Consider the following 21,062-nt stretch of genomic DNA (forward strand, 5'->3'; position numbering starts at 1 on the left):
TAACTGTTCTGTTACCATGTTATTTATGCTATGATCTCATGTATCAGACAGATCACCTATGTTACTTTACTAAATAAAGCCTGGCAAAGGAAACTCCTTTCATCTGATCTCTTACATAGTCCAGAAACCTAATTCCAAGTACCAGAGGGAGAAGTGGGGAGGAGGTGGGTACTCTTACCCTTCCTCCACATCTCAAATCAGAACAATATGACAAAACTTCGGCTCCACACTGCAGGATTATGATGGCAGATACAACCAGGAATTAGTAGTATGCAGTAAATGTCCTCCAGGGCCTGATGATGACCCAGAATTTTAGGTACAATTGCATCAAGTTTTGCAAGTACAGTAACATTTAAGCATCGAAGAAATTAATTCCAGAAATCTGACACGTTTTCATGCTTAGTGAAATAAATGAAGCATTTTGTTTATGAAAAAAGTGATTTTTCAACAAGTCTAAGATTCTTATCAAATCACACAGTAAGTCAAGAATCACATGCTCTCCTCTTATATGCATCATTGTGAGAATCAGATCTGACATTCTTGGGCAGAAAGCTGATTTCTTAACTAAATGTTTATTCATGGCACTGAATGAGAACACAAACCTATACCCAGTGGCTGTGTGTTACTAGCAAGCAAGAGGACTAGGGAGTCCAGACTGCTGCAAGAATCAAGGGCGCCTCTACGGGGGCCACGTAAGGTCCTTTTCTTTATCCACAGGCTCTCCTGGATATTACCTGCACAGAAGCAGATAACGATCTATCTGCTTTGTGAATGTTTTGCAAGTGACTCGAAAAGTTCAACTCTCTGAGTCTGTGGCACAGATTTTTCCACTTAAGATAGTAGCACAGGGCCTACCTATCATGTGCAACTGCATTTCACAAACAATTCCACCATTTGCATTTGACCTAAGTTGCTTTGGAGGATTTTTTTTTTTATTTCTATTTTAAACAAAACAATAAAAGCTAACATATGATAAGCGAGATCAGGGCAAGTATTATCTAGTAAACAGTTTATGTTAGAAACCGGTTCCTTTACAGTACCTCTGAGCTTTAAAATATTACTCTTACCAAGAAAAGATTGAACAAAGTGACACAATGTTATTTCAAAGAAATTTGATAAAAAGTACACAAGACAAGCCTTCACTCTATTAAAAATGAGGCTTAGATGCCAAAACATTATACTTTTAAGCAATCCTAACATATTTTTCCTTTTATGTAAATATTACAGATTTGAATTTTAATATTAATATAAAATTATGTTCCATTTTGTTGACAGAACATAACTTGGTGCATTGGTTTTGGTGACTGCCAGTGTTATGCTCTGGAGGAACAATGCAAAGGATTCTATATGTTTGAACATCTATTAATTGCCAAATCTCTTCACAGATTTGTCATTGCTAGTGAGTCACCGTCAAACTTCCTCTAATCTCTAAAATCCATTAAGAGTCAATGAAGTGGGGAGGGGAGAACATGGGAAATCACCAGAACCCTGGTTACACATACAGTATTATCATGTAGATACTAAGCCTTATGTTTTCAAGTTTTTCTTCAGTAATGACTATGATTAAGCCTTATATTGCAAGATTTCTTTATATACCATAATCCAAAACCAGTTGAAGTTGTTATTATACTGCAACACAAATGTAACGCACTTCTGAAGTCTTCCCAAAATTTTACATATATTCAATCTAAGGAAGGGCACAAATTAACAGTAAACTATTCAGTTTATGCTAATGTAAATTACTTGGTACTTGAAAATTCCCCACAGTCCTACTCTCTGGTGCAGCCACTGAAGGAATATTGGTCTATTACCTTTCTAAATCACATTTTTAATTGCACCCAGTAGTGGAACAACAGTAACAGCAAAGATCATTTGGAAAGTTTTCCTGCAGCATTGACCAATCTAACTTAATGGAGCACCTCTTAAGTCAGCAGTACTGTTTTCTGGGTTGTTTTACTTTTTCCATTATAGTTCCACCTTCCTGCATGCCAAGCGCACAAGTACGAGGAAAACACATCACTTGAGTATAGCAGAAGAAAAATATTTCAATATCGAAAGTGTTATTCTTTCTTAATGAATATTATGTGAAAATTCTAGCGAATTCATCTTCACTTACGCACTAAAAATGAGGAAAACTAGGCCAAATGTTCCTTCATTAAGCAGCATACATCCTCCTCTTCACTGTAGAAACTCATCAGGTAATCAAAATCAGACACAACATAATACATGGCTTAAGCTACTGAAAGAGAAACAACTGCCAACTGCCTTCAGTAATGTATGATAAGGATAATCAAGGTAAGGGAAAAAAGTCCTATAAACAGTTCATTTGAGTCAGGCTATAAAAACATTCAACAAGGTAAACAGGAAAAGGAGATCGCTAACTGTGGTCATGGACTATTGCCCTATGTGTGCATGTTCACATGATGCAGTACATAAGCAGCATACTACTATATTTAGACCCACAGTCATTCTGGAGAAGCCAGGTTTAATGGCTGCATTCGTATCATGGTTAACCCATAATCCAAACAGACCCTTCAGGAGTAAGGATTAACTACACTTGTACACTTTCTGATTTTTTCTTCATCAGTACACATGTAGCATTTAAACATAACATTTTAATAACAAACGCCTATAAGACAAGTTATACATGTTTTCCAGTATCTGAGGCAAAGCTTACAACAAATTATGAACATGTTATCCAAGAGAAGATGCTATCATAATTTTCTTGCTCTTTATCAAGCATTTTAAATTACTTTGTGATGTTATTAAATTATTGTACTGATTATACACAGTTCTCTGAACACATTTACTACCTGAGATGTGCTTGCTAGCTCTTTGTGGCTGAATAAATCATATCCATTACTTCCAGTCTTTGGAAAAAATAAATCGCATCATGATGTGACAAATTAAAATACAAGCCTTGAAAGTACTTCTTCAGATAACTTTGTATTCCCTTTTCCAAAATATTAAACAGATCATACTTTTGCAAGCAAGTGAAGAAAGATGCAAATATGCAATAAGTAATTCAGTAACAAACACAGGCAACAAGTTAGGAACGTTTTTCCTGAATAAATCTAATTACATTGGAAGCTGCTAATGTATACTAATCCAATAGCTTTTAGCATGAATTTTAAGCATTTTTACACAAACTTGCAGCTGGAAACTGGAATTTATGCTACTGTTGTTCCAAAATTGCTAATAAAATCTCTGCAGAGATGTAAAATATAACATCATGTTTTGTACCATCAAATGGTACTACTGACCTTGTGATCTCAAAGAACGCCAGTTTCTCTCAGGAGATTTTTAGACCTCTGAAATCATGTTTTCAGTCTGTAGACATTTCCTTAATCTGTCCTTAAAAAAATGAAATTCATGTCTCATTACTGTTAAAATGATACCAACAAACTTTCAGAATTTCTATCAAAGTATCAGCGATGCCTTACGCACACTCATAGAATAAACAGAAAATTCAGTTTGTTTGCAATGAAACCAATTACCATATTAGGGGAAAAAAAAGAACAGCATGTGAGTCACATGTATGAGTAAGCCACAGAAGTTATTTTAACCAAAATAATTACTGCAAACAATTACTGACTAATTTATGAAATATTGTATATTTGAGAAGAGCAGACCTGGCTTTTTAGTATAAATGATCATGCTCCCTTTAAGCACATAGCCAGTATGCACATTTGGTTTCTTGTACACGAGCTACTTCTGCCCTGACAGAACAAGGAGCCTGAAAACCTCCCTGTATTTCACTGAACAGAACAAAATTCAGTAACTGCAAGGACAATTAAACATTAATCCTGCTTATCAAGGCAGGTGACAGACTTGCCATCTGTTGAAGTCCTTAAAGCAAGGTTTGGTATCGTTCTAAAAGACATTTTTGGATATAGTCTTTGAAAAAACCCATTTGATCCATACTGCACACTTGTGGACGTCTCTGTGGTAAAGGGAGAAGGGACTGGCAGTGCAAGCCAGCGATGGGTCTGGCTTTGCCATTACAGATGCCTGTTCATGTCACTTCCCATTCTGGCCCCTAACACTTGTGACCGTGTTTTAAAAAAATGTTGGAACCTTATCTTGGTTCAGTGTTTCAGCTCACCCTGCAGAGGATCAGAAAGGAATATTCATTTCGACATTTCTGAATGTAGAATCTGGTTTCTCTGGTTTGAATGATAATTTTTCGCCTTCTTCTGTGGCACTAAAAATTGAGCACAGCTGGAGACAGGCTTATGGCCAGAAGCAGCAGAGACACTTCAAACGTGCCTGGAAGGTATTTTGCGCTCACAGCTAGTTCATAACGACATGATTACAAAAGAGCTTTGGTACAGACTCCAGTTAGACCTCTGGCAATTTTCATATCCTCCTTCAGCACAGGCCATGACTCTCTGGGCATACAACTCTATGTGCTGTCTTTGCTATGATCTTGAGCATCAGTGGTGCAATGCTTGCTATTGCACCATTCTCTATTTAAAGCATGCTTAAGACTTTCAGAATCAAAATAATTTGGGAAAACAAAGGGTTTGATCATGATACGGGAAGTTTAGGTGATAATTAAAGCCTGCATCATAAAGGCAAACTAGATCAACTCCCAAAAGCATTTAGTACTGGCTGTTTTACTCAACTAATATCCCTTGCCAATACTACTGCTGTTTGCATGTATCGCAGTGTAGGTGGATGGACATAGTGCATACAACTCAAGCCTTCTGGAGCAAGAAAGAAGTGAGAAACAAAAAAATGTTTTATTTTTTGAGGTATTTGAACAGTAGGTTGGTAGCTAATCTAATAACACATGACTGAAGTGATGGACCATAGCACGCCAGGCCATATAGATCACACTGAGCACATTGTATGAACTTCAGAGCAATAAACAGGACTACAAAAGAAAGACACGCGGGCAGAGAAGATAAAGTGGGAATTACAGGAGAAATCAAGAGGTGGTTCCATCGTCAGCTGCAGGATGCATATGATCTTGTACATGTGAACAGTGAGGAAGGACTGCAAAGTATGGGCAGTATGAATCTGTATAGTTCCACCTCAGACTCATAGTCCCATCAAATGTCATGACAGGCTCTGACGGCAGAGAGAGACAGTTTCAGTAATCAGCAGGTGGTCTGTAAAGCAACGAAGGAAAATATGTGGTCCCAAACAAGTCTGTATTTTAGCTTTTTTCTGTCCTTAATTTCTATGAAACTCACGTTTCCTTCACACTGCAAACTACAATAAGCAATTCAAAGCAGAACTGGGTTTTTCTCTAAGTACCAACAAAGCCACCCAAATAAAAACCATTACATGTAAATCCTTTCTCTGAGAACCTGTTATAACAACATTTTCTGAAAATCCAGGCCTGGCTCATCTGCAAGCCAAAGTTCTAGACAGATCACAATATTTAATGACTTCATTAGGCACGTGCTCTAGCCCAACACTTACCCTTCTGTGTTAATCACATTGTAAGAATGTGTATTTAAAATGCCAACTCAAGCTTTATTTCAAATGTCACACACTGTCGTCTCTTCTGGCTGCTCTTTAACAATGTCTGCAGTATATTCTCATTTTTGGAGAAAATTTTCACTTCCTTAAAAGCTGAATTTACTAAAACCAAAAGCATTTTTGATGCTTACTCCAAGTCCAATAGTTTAGGTAACTTCATTCATACAGTATCCTACTGACTTGTAATGTTAGTCAAATAGATATATTCACAAGAATGCACCTTTCCATTGCAAGTCATTATAAACCATACACTGGTAGCTATATAAATAATACATGATTATAATGCACACTGTAATTAATTAAATTGTGTTATCTTCTTCCTAAGAATACATAATTAGACGAGACAACAAAGGTAAAAATTTCCACTAATATTAAATAGTAGTGTAAGAATGAAATGGTATCTCTGCTCCAAGATTTTTGTGTCCATTCCACACTAATCACTCAAAACTAAGACTACTTAAGTGAATGTGTAAAAAATGAACAGCAGTAGATATCAATGTGTGCTGCATTTAAAAAAAAAAAATCACAGAAACTTTACCACTTTTTGGTAAAATATAGGTCACCTACAGTTTCCATAGTAACCACTGCTGAACTATAGCTCTACAGATGACCACTGCCTATGGCTTTCTTTGCTAGCAGGTGATGTACAAATACAGCCATCCTTCAGTTAAAATAAGGAAGAGCTAAAGGAGTGCTTGGAATTACCATTAGTTTACTTCCAAACATAACTCCTGCTTTAACATTTTCAAAAGTATCCCCTGATATCCTTGTGCAGATAAACTACTTGGCTAACCAGTTGGAAACACACAAAACCTAACTTTCAGTACCAAAAGTGTACTCTCTCATCTGCATCTCAAGCCTAGAGTCTCCAAAAGGGAGAAAATTGTCTTTACAAGAAGTTGCAAGAAAAATATTTACACAGAGCAACCCGCTAAACATCAGTAACACTGAAGTTCAGAAAGCACTCACATTAGGCTAAGCTCTCTTTGACAAGCACCCACCAAGTTCAGCGATGGTGTATTCAGTACATCCATTGCAAGGGGGTGTTAATGGGTTGACATAATATTGTTTTGCACACAAGCACACAGTGAAACCCAGTCATCTAATAAGGCTGGAGCCAGGATAGTAGCAGTTAAAACCTCACTTGGGAGGAAGCGGTATTAAGTCTTCAGTCAGTCTGATGGTGAAAACCCCTTTCTCACCACCATTGCTCTGGGGCATACACAGTTGATGATGAATTTATTAAAATACAAAAGACTCCACATTACAAAAATACTCTAATTGGCTTTGATAGTGAACTGGGCAATAATAGGACAAGCCAATGTCCTTGACAACTGCTAACTGGTTTTCCCCTTTAGAAAAGTCATTTCACTATTATGTGAGTTCAGGCTAAACCAGTTATTAATTTATTTATTTATTTATTTATTTATTTTGATCGGGTATTATGAAAACTCTAATACAGGCTTTGAGGTCTGGATGCTACCCACCCACCTTAATGCTATTAGTGCTACAACTATATTGTGGTAGGGTAGCGTCACTGTTCATATACACAATCAAAACACCAAAAATGCTACATATTTAGTGAAAAGAAGAATAATAATCAATAGTGTTAAATGGCATCAACAAAGAATCATGTCGCCTCACTTGCTTTAAACTCTTGCAAGCTCAAAACCACTGATAGATGAACACAAAACACCACAGCAAGACTGCTGGGAAGCCAAACAGCGAAGCTGTCATGGAACAAAGAAATTTGTCTGGTTTTGCTAAAAGAGCTTTGGCAAAAATCAAACAATCCATGTAACTTCAATGAACTGGCAAATTCTAAAGAAATAATGATTTGTATATATTGTTCTAACTGGAGCTGCTGAAAATGTCACTATGGTATTTGGGGGTGGGAGTGGGGGGGCAGACATGGGACAGGGCGACGACACACCAATGCTCTGTTTTTTTACATTCCTGTAAGGATCAGGATCTTCAACACACCTCATGCTTGGTGCACACCAGAAAACTTCCTTGAGCACCAGGACACCAGCAAACAGCAAGACTATAATACATGTGGGAGATGAGGCTGGTCTACAGAGGAAGAAAGCGGGAAGACAAAAAAGCCTCCAGCAGGCAGAATACTTTTGTTTTTCCCTAATGTTTCTATCTATCAAAGTTCGTTAATTTTTTGCTCACAGGTCAGTAATTTCCATGGATCCATTCCTCCCTGCAGTTCCACATTTACTCTATATGCTTGCTGTCTTATAAGACTAAATTATCTGAACAAGTCTGTATTTTCTGTGTACAGACACAGCCCTTCACCTTAAGCAGGTCCAAGCCTAGGCCCAAGAGCGCCAAAAAGCCCTAGTACAATACAAATGACATAATAAAAATCAGAATATAAAACTCTTGATCCCTGAAGGCTCATAATACTAAAAACACAAATAAGAAGATAGCTGCATCTTTCTTGTAAGCATTAGAACAGTTTCATCTTGAAGCACCAAGAAAAAACTCCTAAGTTCATCTGCTTGTTAATTCTGCTTTGCAAGCACAACTACTAGTCTATTAAAAAAACCATACCACAAACAAAATGAAACCAAACCAAACCCACACAGAAGGCTGTTCCCAGCTTACTGCTAGAGACTTAAGATCTCTTACAACATGGTCACACAAACAACAGATTTGGAAACTATCAACTGATAGGGAAAAACCTTTGAGCAGGAGCAAGCCACTGGATAGAAGACACCTCTTCTATCTTCTAAAAGAAGATCCGCTACCAGTAGAAACCGTGCCTTAATGTCACTGTCCTTCTGGTGTGACCTCCCCTCGTCATGCCTACTGCTAAATCAATTGCTTGTGTAGGCAAAAAACAGCAGAGCAGCATTCAGCAAGGAGAAAACAGTACCCAATGGCTCATGTATCGATGCTGGTAAATGCTAAAATTACTTTAAAAGTTTACAGTAATTGACAGTAAGACAATGTAATTTGTTAAAAGCACTAACTCTAATTTGGCCTTAAATTTCAAAACATCTTTAAAGATTGGTGGTAAAAGGTGTAAACCAGTATAAAATGCCAAAAATGTACTAAACACAAAACAAAACATCGCACTAGATAAGAGGAGGGGATATTGTAAGGATCTTTCTGAAGCTTCATTTGCTTTGTGAGAGCACATGAAGAAAATTCAAACAAAGCTGCTGAACGGCCAGTGGGACTCTCACTAGAAATAAAAGCTAGTGCTAGGATCGAGCAGTCTTGAGAAAGCAAGCATGAAGAAAAAAATTTCAGACAAAAAAGAAGCTATTAGAAGTTATAAACTGGTAACAGAAAAATCCATTTTTCCCTCCTTTGTGATCTGATTCATCAATTGTTTCCCTACAGAAGCTGATGTCATGGTATCAGGCCACCCACAGCTTTCACTGGTATCCAAATGTTATAATGCTTCATGTCTGAAGAGGACAGCTACTCCTAGTATCTAAGCCATCTTACAGATTTCACATTTAGAAACACATTTTAAAATTCTGATATTATTTGTCAAAGACCATGGAGCAACTCTTCTTCTAAAATAAAGCCCATCCACACTCCAGCCTTATCGTTTCTCCAGAAAAGGATGTTGGGTAAGACTGGTTCAAATTCAAGCTAGGAATCAGATGAAAAGAACAACTTCTGAGAAACTGTGAGCTTAGATACATTCCTCTTCATCAAGAAAGCCACGGTCATCATGATTTCATGTGTCTAAAATTGTATGCACATCACAGGTGAGAAAAAAGAAATTCCACATTACATGTGAAATGAAATTATGAATTAGACTGTAAAGTTATTCAAATTATTTTGCATCAGCTGCTATCAAAAGCCTAAAACTAGTCACTAAGATTCAATCTGGCATAATACTCCAATTGTTAATCTAATTTTTATTCTGAATCACAAATCAAGGACAAAATCCAACCATCATGTTTAATTTTTAGCAAATCTCACAGACAAGAGCCCATCAGCAAATACCCTTTCATACATTGTGTTAGCATCATTCTGAACTAGGGATCCCAGATCTGCCTGCAGAAGATGGTTGCAGACCCACTGAGAGTACATAGTCCTGAATATGGACCAGGATTTATACATACATTCTCAGTGCAAGGTGCTTTTCTCTAACAAATAAATGCAGAACAGATCCAGAAGCGCTACAGAATCTCAATCAACATTTCCCAGTAATTTTCTAATGTGTTTTTGAATATGTTCCACACACATCGATGTAGTGAAAGAGGATGAGTCACTTTCACTGAATAAGAATTTGCAAACTGCTGGAGCATTAAATTCCTTTGATCTTGTTAAACTGGCTCATCCTCATTCTGTTCATTAGCCCTCCCTCTTTTCCCAGTTATGAGCCAGCCAATCTGTAGCCCTTTCTGCAAACTGACATATTTATCAAGTAAAATCTGTTACCACTGCTTTCTTGCTCTCACTGAAAAACACCCTGTTGCTTGTCAAGTTCCTCTTGTCTCAGGGAACCTCCTTCTCTCTTTTCCTTTATACATGACATAGCCAACAAGCCATCTTCCCACCCTCATCAGTTCTTCATTAGCTCCTCTCTGTATTTCCCCAGTAACCACTAGTTGTTCACCTGTGCATTCTGACCACTCTCTCTGTTCTCTTATAATCCAGCAAGTCACGCTCTTGTTCCTCTCACTTTTTTTTTTTTATTCCCACCTGATGAAATCTCATCAGTAGTTCCAAAGTACCATTTTGCTGACCTGCAAGAATTGCCAAAGAATCTCAGAAAACAACCTGGTGTTGCTTTGAGCCATGTCTTGATAAGTACATTTCTTTAAGGGTTAACATTGGAACGTGAGTATCTATATGATTTGAAAAATAAGAGTACCTTAAATTGTAAGTATAAATTATCATTAATTTTCCAGAAACCAGTAACAGGCCTATTTTCTCATCTATCTGAAAAATCAGTGTATGTGGAATCTGCCACAAAACAGGTATCCACGTTTAGGCAGCAATTCAATTACAATACTGATTAGCAAAAAGCACCTTGATGTTTTCACTGTACTCCTTTGATGGAAAAATACTGTATAGTCAAAAAAATCTGTTAGTACTTTAGTCTTTACCAATCAGAAATCACAGTTGTCATAGAAACCGTAAAAACTGAAGTCAGCCATGACATAACAAGAAGATAATGGAAAATGTCTGCTGGCTCAGGTTTTCATGCTGGAAATGCTTCAGTGGATTTAACTAGGGAGTCAGCCGGTTCTCCAAATCTAACAAAGAATCCTAAAACAACAGGTAGGATTACTTTTTTTAATAATCTGGTCAGAGCCTGGAAAATAATAGTATTTATTACTCCTGCTCTACACATTGGCTACATTAACAGCAGAGACACTCTTCCCAGAATATTCAGTACAAGGCTCCACTTAAGAGGACTGAATTTCTTTGACCACATGTCTGAGATACCTTGGAGGGACTTTTGGACAGCGTCCTCAGCGTTCCAGAGATCCCATTTTTGGCATTTCAAAACTGAGGCAAATAACTTCAAAAGTCTATGTTGCTATTAGTTTCTGTCTCTCACATATATGCCGTTCAGAAGATGACTTCTAATTTGCAGGCCTCCGCCCCAACCCAGGGTGGTCCAGCTCCACGCCAAACGTTATTTCGGGTTCTTTCCCTATGACATGAAACTCAGTAAAATAAAACTCTACTGTTGACTAACAAAGACTACAAGAGTCTTTCACTCTCCATCTCCCAGAGCCAAAGCACAGACCAACTCCACACACCAGAGGTCTTCCTGCCTTTTACTGGAACCACTTTGATACTTCATGATTACTAACTGGCAGAACTGGCTTACTGCTATCATTTGCCCTTTAAGCAGAGACCGCCCTGCTGAAAAGAGAATCATCATACACAGGAATATCGCTGGGCTGGCCTCACTGTGGGTGAGCAAACTGAGTTGATTAACCACAAATAACATGAAAAGCAGCAATGTGAATGTGGAAGTATTCAGACCTTTTAAGAAAAACAAACAAACAAAACACAACTTCAGAAGCCTTGAATTGAGTTTTATGGAGAAACTGAGGGACTTCTTTTTTTTGTTTTCAGTTAGTTTCCTTAAGAGATATTTTCACTCTCTAGCTTTAATTTATTCTTTCAAATAACACGGTACACATATTTTCAATAGAGAGCAAACAGGTACTGGTATTCCCTATGCTTTCCTAGAATTACCTTAAATATAAAACATTTTATCATGATTGATATAGCACTTTCCAGAACTGTTAAACAGCTCCACTGACTGATCCCCCCCCAACCCCACCCTGCTTAAAAATAGTATTTAATGGCAGGGGTGAGCCTAGCTGGTCTGTGAGGTGCTTCAGCAATCCACAGAAGGTTAATGGACACAAATAAGAGAAACATTCCAGTTGCACCTGAGAAAGTCTGGCCCAGCCCAAATTCACCTGTCAACTTCCCTAACCATGAGTTTAGAAGAAAGTTCTGATTTAAAACAAATTGAAGTCCTGATTCTAGTAAATGAGTAGCAAGCAATCCATGAGTGAAACAGTAATCTTCCTTCAAAGGGCAAAGAAACACAAATCATGTCTCCTTAAAAAGAACGGCATTATTTAGATTGTTTCCTGCATACAGCGTGCAGGCTTCTTACTAGAAAACAAGCACCTGACTCACACAAATCCCTAAACCTTAGTGGGAGAGACACAAGACATATTTCTTCAGTTACCACAATCCAGACCCTAGTCAACATATGTATAAAACCCTGTAGCTACTCACTTTTCAGTTCTGTGGCATTCTGTTACAAGCTTTATAGTTACAATATCACTCAACACTTCTGTATACCATTATCACGTTTATCGCACTTGTACAGATATATGTATACAAACATATATATGCTTTTCCAAATTGCCCATATATACACACATATATAGTTATGCTTTTTCCAAGCCATACGTGTACACGCATACACACACAGAGACCTGTATCTTTAAAAAGGCACATTCCTTTCCAAGGATGCCATAGAGGAAATGAAAAGCAATATAATGCTACTGTAATAATTTAACAGATTTGGATATGCCCAACATTTATTTTTGAACAAAACATGTTAGCACAGGAAAAGAAAGATTAATGTAAAATGTTCAGTATTAATTGTTAACAATAGCCTTAATCCACACGCAGCTTGTAAAATACTGTTATAATATTACATCCCACTACCACAATTTTTTGTGGGGCTCATGGCATAATAAAAGATTCTTTTTAGATTGCTATTGTGTGTCTCAGCAGTCCCTTGGAGAAGCAATGAATCTGCACATGTATCGATAGAGTGAGAAGAATTTGTATGAATCTTTTCAGTTCTGAACAGCAGAGCAGCTTTCGGCACACAGTAGGAGCCCAGACTTCAGGGAACATGTGTACAGAATAAACAGATTACTGCATTAAGTGGGCTGAAGAGGAGAAACAATTTTACACTGATCTCAGATGAGGCTAGAGCAAACGTCTCACGGATTCTAAAAGCCTGCTGTTATGCATATAACATATGCTAGTGAGGACAGAGTTGTCCACAACGGCACAGCGAGTTTTCTTATTTTGCCCCATACTCAAACATCATGCAACTCAATCCTGCAACTTTCTCACATAAATCATCTCTATTTGCAGATAATCTTATTGATTTCCACTTTACATCTAGAGATTTTGGACTGTTAATAAATTTGTCATTTCCATTTTCCAGAAGCTGATGACTAATATTTTACACTGAGTGAAAAGCTGGCTGGAAAGCCAAGCCCGAAGCGTGGTAGTAAATGGAGTTATACCTGGATGGCAGCCGGTCACAGGTGGTGTTCCCCAGGGCTCAGCATGGGGCCAGTCCCGTTTAATAGCTTTATCGATGATCTGGACAAGGGGATCGAGTGCACCTCAGTCAGTTTGCAGATACCACCAGGTAAGGAGGGAGTGTTGGTCTGCTTGAGGGCAAGAGGCTCTGCAGAGGGATCTGGACAGGCTGGATCGAGAGGCTGAGGTCAACTGTATGAGGTTCAACAAGGAGAGGTGCTGGGTCCTGCACTTGGGTCACAACAACCCCACACAACGCTACAGGCTTGGGGGAAGGGCAGCTGGAAAGCTGCCTGAACAAAAAGGACCTGGGGGTGCTGGTTGACAGCCGGCTGAACATGAGCCAGCAGTGTGCCCAGGTGGCCAAGAATGCCAACAGCATCCTGGCTTGTATCCAAAACAGTGTGGCAGCAGGACAAGGGCAGTGACCGTCCCCCTGTGAGCAGGTGAAGGATCTAAACAAACAGTCTTACAAGGACCAGCTGAGGGAACTGAGGTTGTTTAGCCTGGAGAAAAAGAGGCTCAGGGGGGACATTATCGCTCTCTGCAACTGCCTGACAGGAGGCTGTAGGCAGGTGGGGGAAGGTCTTTTCTCCCAGGAACAAGCCACAGGACAAGAGGGAACAGCCTCACGGTGCACCAGGGGTGGTTTGAATCGGGTATTAGAAAAAAATTCTTCACTGAAAGGGTGGTCAAGCATTGGAACAGGCTGCCCAGGGAGGTGGTGGAGTCACCATCCCTGGAAGCATTTAGATACCACATAGATGTGGTGCTTATGGACATGGTTTAGCAGTGGACTTGGCAGTCCTGGGTTAATGGTTAGACTTTATGATCTTAGAAGTCTTTTCCAACCTAAATGATTCTATAAAATAACAACAACAGAGGACAGGAATCTGAAAACCACTACTAGCAGAATCTGATGGAAAAGAAATGAATTCTGATACAACATATGCCATTCCAGATCCTCTGAAAAACCTTTAGTAAGTAGCAATCTGTTGCAGTCACCACTCCAATAAACCCATTCTCCCCAGAAAAATATAGAAGTACACTTCCAAAAAACAATGGATTCCAATAAAATCAGGAAAAAATCCTGTGACATAGGAACTGTCAAATGTTCTTTGAGGTAAAAAGCAGGAAAATAGCCAGAAGTTCCTCAGCTAGTTTACATGAAATACTATGTTTTCTTGGGCTACAGGGCTGATCCTTCACCACCCTATATAAATACCTCTACAGAAAGAAGTAGATGTGGCTTCTATTTTGATGCTGCTAAACTGTACAAGCTTCAACTATAGAGAGCCAAGCTCTTTAAATTCAATCTCCGTTGTTTATTTCTGGTTTACCAAAACACTTGAACTGCTTTATTTACTTTGTGGTTTATAAAGTCTGCTGTCACAGCAGTCAGGGATGTTTGGTGGTGGCTTTTTTTTTCCCCACAAGTACTTACCTAGAGAGCTGCATTAGAAAAGTACTGCCCTTGCCTACAGAAACATGAGCAAATAGGTTGTGGCTTTGTCCAGAATGAAACAATGAAAATGGGAAAAAAAAAAAACCCAACCAACCAACCAAACCTCAAAACAAAAAAAAACAAAACCAACCCACACATAAAAATGGAAAACAAATGAAGGCTAAGCAAAATAAATGTATCTGCATCGCGCCCTGAAGCCTATTCAGTAGACAAAGCACTGGCAGACTGCCAAGTGGAATAAATTCCAGGCTGCAAATCCCATCGCTAAATTTGGAGAGTTCAAGTTCCAAGAGCCAACAGCAAGAGCCTCAAACACAATCAACACAGAGTAATGATGGGGGGGGGGGGGGGGCAGCTGCACATCTCAAATCTACCTGTGCCTCAAAACATCCCAGTCTTTGTTCTTCCCACTGGCATTCTACATTCTTCAAGAAGCCTACAGAAAACCTGGCCTTCTGAAAATCATCAGTACTGGGCCACCATCTGCACTTAAAGAGGTGAGGCAGCAAAACTGAAAGTATCAAATCAGAGCATGAGATATACACACACATTTGGCAGTGGAAAGCTGCAAATGGATCCCAGACCTAGGAAAGACTTGAGCTAGTAAATTGATGAAGCAAAACACCGTTCCCTACAGACTTATCAGAAGAGGCCCAAAAGCAGTCTCGTTGAGGTTTCACAGCACTGTACAAACTGTTCCTGGAGACATGCTTGCTGCTACCACAGGCTGTTTACCAGTGAGCTTGTTCTGGGATGAGAACAAGCAACAATACTTCATCACTCTGAATCTCTGACGTACACAAGCCATAAAGTCACAACAAGTAATTCAGGTTGAAAAGGACTTCAGCAGGTCTCTAGTCCAGCCTCCTGCTCAAAGGAAGGTCAGCTAAGATATCAGACCAGGATGCTCACAGCTTTCGCCAGTCAGCTCTGGAGAACCTGCAAGGCCAGAGACTACACAGCCTCTCTGGGCAACCTGTTCCAGTTGAGGACAGCCTGGCTGTCCTCATGGTGAGAAGTTTCTCCTTACATTCAGTGAGAACATCTCTCGTTTCAGTCTACAACTACTGCCTCGCACCCTCACATCACAGGCCACTGGGCATGCCTACCTTCCACGTAAGCTACTCACAAGGGCACTGCATGGTTTCCACCAACTCCCCCCACTGCCTTCCCTCCTCCAGGCTGAACAAGGTCAGGTCCCTCAGCCTCTCCTCACAGGGCAAATGTTCCAGCCCTCTCATGACCTTGGTGTCCCTCTGCTGAACTTGCTCCGCTTTATCAGTGTCTTTCTGGCATTGGGGAGGGCAGACCTGGGCACACAGTTCCAGGTACAGGCTAGGGGGTGCTGAGCGGAGGGGCACTGTCACTTCCCTCACTCCGCTCGCTGTGTTTCTGCTCGTGCAGCCCAGGGGGCTGTTGCCCTTCCTGGCTGCCAGGGCGCTGCTGGCTCACCTTCACCTTGCTGTCTGTCTGCCAAGGCTCCCGGGGCCTTTTTGCAGAGCTGCTGCCCGGTCAGCCAGCTCCCAGCCTGGATCGCTGCAAGGGGCTCTTCCTTCCCAGGCACCCAACTCTGCATTTGTCTTTGCTGAACTTTATGTGCCCCCTGTCAGCCCACCTCTCCAGCCTGCCTAGGTCCCTCTGAGAAGAATAGCTGATGCCCTTCAGGAAGAAGCCCCCATTCAAGGTGGTTCTCTGCAAACTTGACGCAAGTCACACTGTCACCTCCTTCAGGTGATGGATAAAGATGTTAAGCAGGACAGGTTTCGGGACAGACTCCTGTGTTCCCCCTCAAATTGGAGTACAACCCCTTCACCACCACACTTAGCTGTGCCAAGTCCTCAGTGTGCTGTGTGCTTTGAAAACTCTGCTCAAAGAGAAGGTACAGAAGTGTCCTTTATCCAGAGGAGCTTTTTTTCCTTATCAGATAAGGAATTACACTGAGTCTACTGCCAGCCATAACTCACAAATAGCTCTATCCTAACTTTATTAGACACGACATTAAAAAAAATGGAGACACCCTTGTAGCTGCTACATATGAAATTTCAGCTGAAGTCCAGATCACTTACAGCTACTCATTTACACATGTGGTTTGTGGCAGGTATGAGGCTTTACGTGAGTTTAGGAACTGGTAACCTCAACATGAGAAGTTCAAAGGAAAATATGCCATAAATTAGCTATTCATGTTCAGTTGGTTGAGTGGGAACAAGAAAAGGATTTCTGTTCTTTGTCTCACCTAACATCTTCTCAGGGAGAGTAACACATTTCTTCCTCTGTTTACTCTTGTAATGAGTGGAAGAAAAGGACCGAGGGCTGTGTGGTTACATTGATTCAGGTGGCAGGACGAATGATCAGAGGGATCAGCTATTCTGTCACAGATCATGCACGTTCTCAGCTCTGAACAGACAGGGCTCAAGCAGAAACTCTGGCCTTCAAGCTTTGTTACTGCCCATTTTCCCTCTTCTCCCAGATCATCACCCAAAATGAAAGATGTTCTCATATATACTGTCCTGGCTGCAGCTGGAATAGACTTGATTTTTCTTCCTGGTAGCTGGTACAGTGCTATGTTTTTAATTTAGTATGAGAATAATGTTGGTAGCAACAACTAAAATATCAGTATGTTAAGTAGGGCTTACTCTAAATCAAGGACTTTTCAAGTTTTCAGTGCTCTGCCAGTGAGCAGATGCACAAGAAGCTGGGATGGAGCAGAGCCAGCGCAGCTGACTCGAACTAGCTAAAGGGATATTCCACAGCATAGAACATCATGTTGAGTATATATACAGGGCCGGGGGTGACCGGGAGGGGCCAATCGTTGCTCAGGGACTGGCTGGGCACTGGTCAGCAGGCGGTGAGCAACCGTATTGAGCATCACTTGTTTTGGGTTTTTTTGTTGGTTGGTTGTCCCCATTCCCCTGCCTCGGATTTTATTCCTCTCTCTCCCTCTTTTGTTTCTTACAGTTATTATTGTTATTATTTTTACTTTATTTCAATTACTAATCTGTTCTTATCTCAACCCATGGGTTTTACTGTTTTCTGATTATCCTCCCCATCCCATTGGGCAGGGCGGAGTAAGCAAGCAGCTGCATGGTACTTAGTTGCTGACTGGGGTTAAATCATGACAATAGTTAAAACATTTCACACTATCTTGATGTAAATTATGTAGTATACAAGTGGAGTTCCCTCTGAAACTCACTGACATAAAATTTTTTTACATAAACAACTACCAGAGGAAATAGTTCTTTTTGAAAAAGAAGTAATTAATCATAGTGTCAACATTCAAATGTAATAAAATAGAAAAATGCTTCAAAATAAAAGCAGATAGTCTACACTGTGTTTCTTCCAAGTAAGACACACCTTTCCTTAGTTTGTATAAAAAGGAGTATCATGCCTTACACCCCACTTTAGTACTTACGAGTAAAATGATTAGAAGTGGATGGATGGGTATTACTTCCACTGTCAGCACTTTCACTGCTAGAAATGTCATCATCTGATTCCCACACACAGGAGCAAGGTGAGGAGCCATCAACTTCTTCAAACTTCCTCTTTAAAATTCCACTCATCGCTGCAATGCTGTCACATGCACCTGCAACAGGAACAGAGGCAATGAGGCACTGAAACATCTGCCTGCTGTCCAGGTCTTCAAATTACTTTATCATAGAGGAGTTAATGTATCAACCAGATACTACTACCTGTAGCTAAATGGCTCTTTACCAAGAGTTTTAAACAACTTTTCCAGGAAGGAGTCAAAAATGCTTATAATCAGTATATTCATCGTCTCACTGAATTTCTTACAGGCAGTCTTTTCCTCTTAAGACAAAACATAAATGCTACCTACGTTCTACCAGCACAAAGTTCTTTGACAAACCGCATGCATAAAAAAAAAATAAAATAGTATTTCAGTTATGCATCAAATTTGGGCCAAGCATAAAGTATATATAATCCAAAATAATTCAGCAGAAATGTGCCTTTATACAACACTTTAAAACGTATTTGGCACCAAGAAACATTACATGACAAAAATCAGTGTTCACTAAATATAGTGCAGAAAGAAAATGTTCTCTTTCTTGATTTAAAGGTCCAATTTATGTAACAGTAATATCAAATGCCCACATTTTCAATTAGATTGGAGAGCATGAGATATTTAGCATCTTTTCAGGCCGGGCCCTGCAAACACACTTCTGGCTCATTTTGTCATTTTAATTTATGCAGAAGTTTCTTGCAGAGCTTTTGTGAAATTCAGTTATGAGTACTGGCACACATGTAGACTATTTCCATTCACACAAGTAAAGTATCAAGGGACTGAATCTATCCTTATGAACTTGGCTTCCTAATAGTTGTTTCCCTTTCATATATAACAGCTGATCTCTTATCATCTCCATTTATGGAATAGCAAGCAGAAAAAGATCAAAATACTTTTAAAAAAATTCCTAGATCATTTTAATGCATCTGATAGGCTGAAACAATTTTTTCTTTATCTTTAATTAAAAAAAGATCTTAAAGTTTACTGACAGCATCGTTACTGATTACATCCTACTGAAGACTGAAAATTAATTTTAAGGTCTTAATTTAAAAGGTACAGATAATAGCTACTGACTGCACTAATCAGTGGAACGTTGCTGTAAATAGCTGGGGAAAAAGGCTGCTGTTTGATGCTTTCAAGCATACAGTATCAAAAAATGATCATTCTTCTGAATGCCACTTGCCTTCAGCTTGTTAAGCTGCCAATACAATTCATTTTACACCAAAGTTGATTCCCTCCAGTAAGTTTCATTCTACCTTTATGGATGTGTCTATAATTTAGAGAAAAAGATTTCAGGATAGGTGTGGAATCATGACATAATGGTAAGAACACATGCTACATAAGATGATCTTCAGCACTGAACTTGTTCGTATGCAGAACACACTAAAAATTAAATGACAAACATACTAGGTTTTAATACTGTCAGTGACACAGACAGCTTTAAATGCATACGGCTGTCATTATGTTCTCAGCTTGTTTTACTATTTATTGAAAAAAAAATGTTTTCCTGAAAGGGATTTCTTCAGGCTACGACTCTAAACAGAACATGCTTACATCTCAACCTTTGCCCTTTTGTCCAAAAATGCATTACTATAGACTGCAAAGAAAACATGGTATTTTTATCCTGAGGACAAAGGAGCATTTAACATCGCTCTGTAATAACCTTTGCAAAAAGTAAGTATACATGAGATTGTTAAGCGTCAACCTTTATTAAAATCACATGAGAAACAGAACACCAGCATCACCACACACACTGAAAACCCACAATCATAGAGAGGGGGCTGAACCCCCCCCCAAAAACAGGTTCAGAAACAACAACTCTGAACTGTCCCCCACATCATTACTATATCGCTTGCCAGCCACCTTTTCCTTTGCCTCCTGCAATGCTTACAGCACTGAAATTGTGAAATCACCATTATTTCCATGGCAACAGCCTGCAATATCAAAACCACAGGATTATAGCTTGACTGCAGAAGAGGGTAAAGAAGCAGCTGGAGTGTGAGAAAGAAAATGCTTACATTCAAACATCTCAGTGAAGACAGTGAGAAATGGGCTGACAAAGAGTTTATCGTCTAAGTGAGACCTAGGTCAAATCCACGTCTGAGCCCATTGAAATTGTGGCTACGGGAGTCATGAAGTTCCACGTCCAAATAAGTTCAGTCGTAACTGCACTGCGAGGCAAACCTAATAGCTGCAATCATCACTAGTGTGCAGACTGTCAGAGAGCATGAACTAATTTCATAGTCCAAGATGATTTCCAGACAAAAGCTCTTCCTTCATTGTCTTCTGCAAGTATACCACACAGTGACTGGATGCCTAACATGCATCTTGCACATCAGTAAAGTCGTTGCAGATAGTGAGTCTCAACTGCCAGATCTGTTTACAGCTAGTAGAGAAACAATTTTTTTCACACCAAAGGGTTTTGAATTTGCTGGCATTTAGCATAGCCTACATTTGCACCAAATGTCATCACCTGGTAACATAAAAGCTATTTCATTAAGAAGATTTATGTAATAAACCGTAACAAATGATTCCCAGGATCCCTGGAAATAGCATATGCGTTAGTTCCGCACCCAGCTTGCCAAGAAAGATAAGCCAGGAGGTAGGGGTATACTGCAGAACCTGGGTACCACCACAGCGCATAGCTATCCATTATATATACTTGGAATCACTGTTGCTCAATCTTTGTTCTGAATATCTTCCAATAAGATTATCAAGAAGGTTGTTTGACAAAGTAGTCGTGAAAAAATTTAGGCATTGCCACTTGCCTAAGATCTCTGC

At 39.6% G+C, this 21,062-nt stretch overlaps 1 protein-coding gene across 4 annotated transcripts in view; it reads right to left on the bottom strand.

The window, feature by feature from the left end:
- Positions 1-21,062, bottom strand: part of CSRNP3 (cysteine and serine rich nuclear protein 3) — a 111,818-nt gene that overhangs the window by 63,131 nt on the left and 27,625 nt on the right. For 3 of the 4 annotated variants that reach the window (XR_008748329.1, XM_055811619.1, XM_055811620.1), the window contains exon 2: positions 18,174-18,344. Coding sequence is in view for 3 of the 4 variants with exons in the window: in XM_055811619.1 (XP_055667594.1) it covers positions 18,174-18,321 (148 nt within the window). In the remaining variant the exon portion in view is untranslated. The remainder of the gene's footprint in view (positions 1-18,173; positions 18,345-21,062) is intronic. The other variant, XM_055811621.1, reaches the window with a different exon arrangement.

The sequence above is a fragment of the Falco peregrinus genome, chromosome 8, assembly GCF_023634155.1.
Source record: "Falco peregrinus isolate bFalPer1 chromosome 8, bFalPer1.pri, whole genome shotgun sequence".
Taxonomy (NCBI): Eukaryota; Metazoa; Chordata; class Aves; order Falconiformes; family Falconidae; genus Falco; species Falco peregrinus.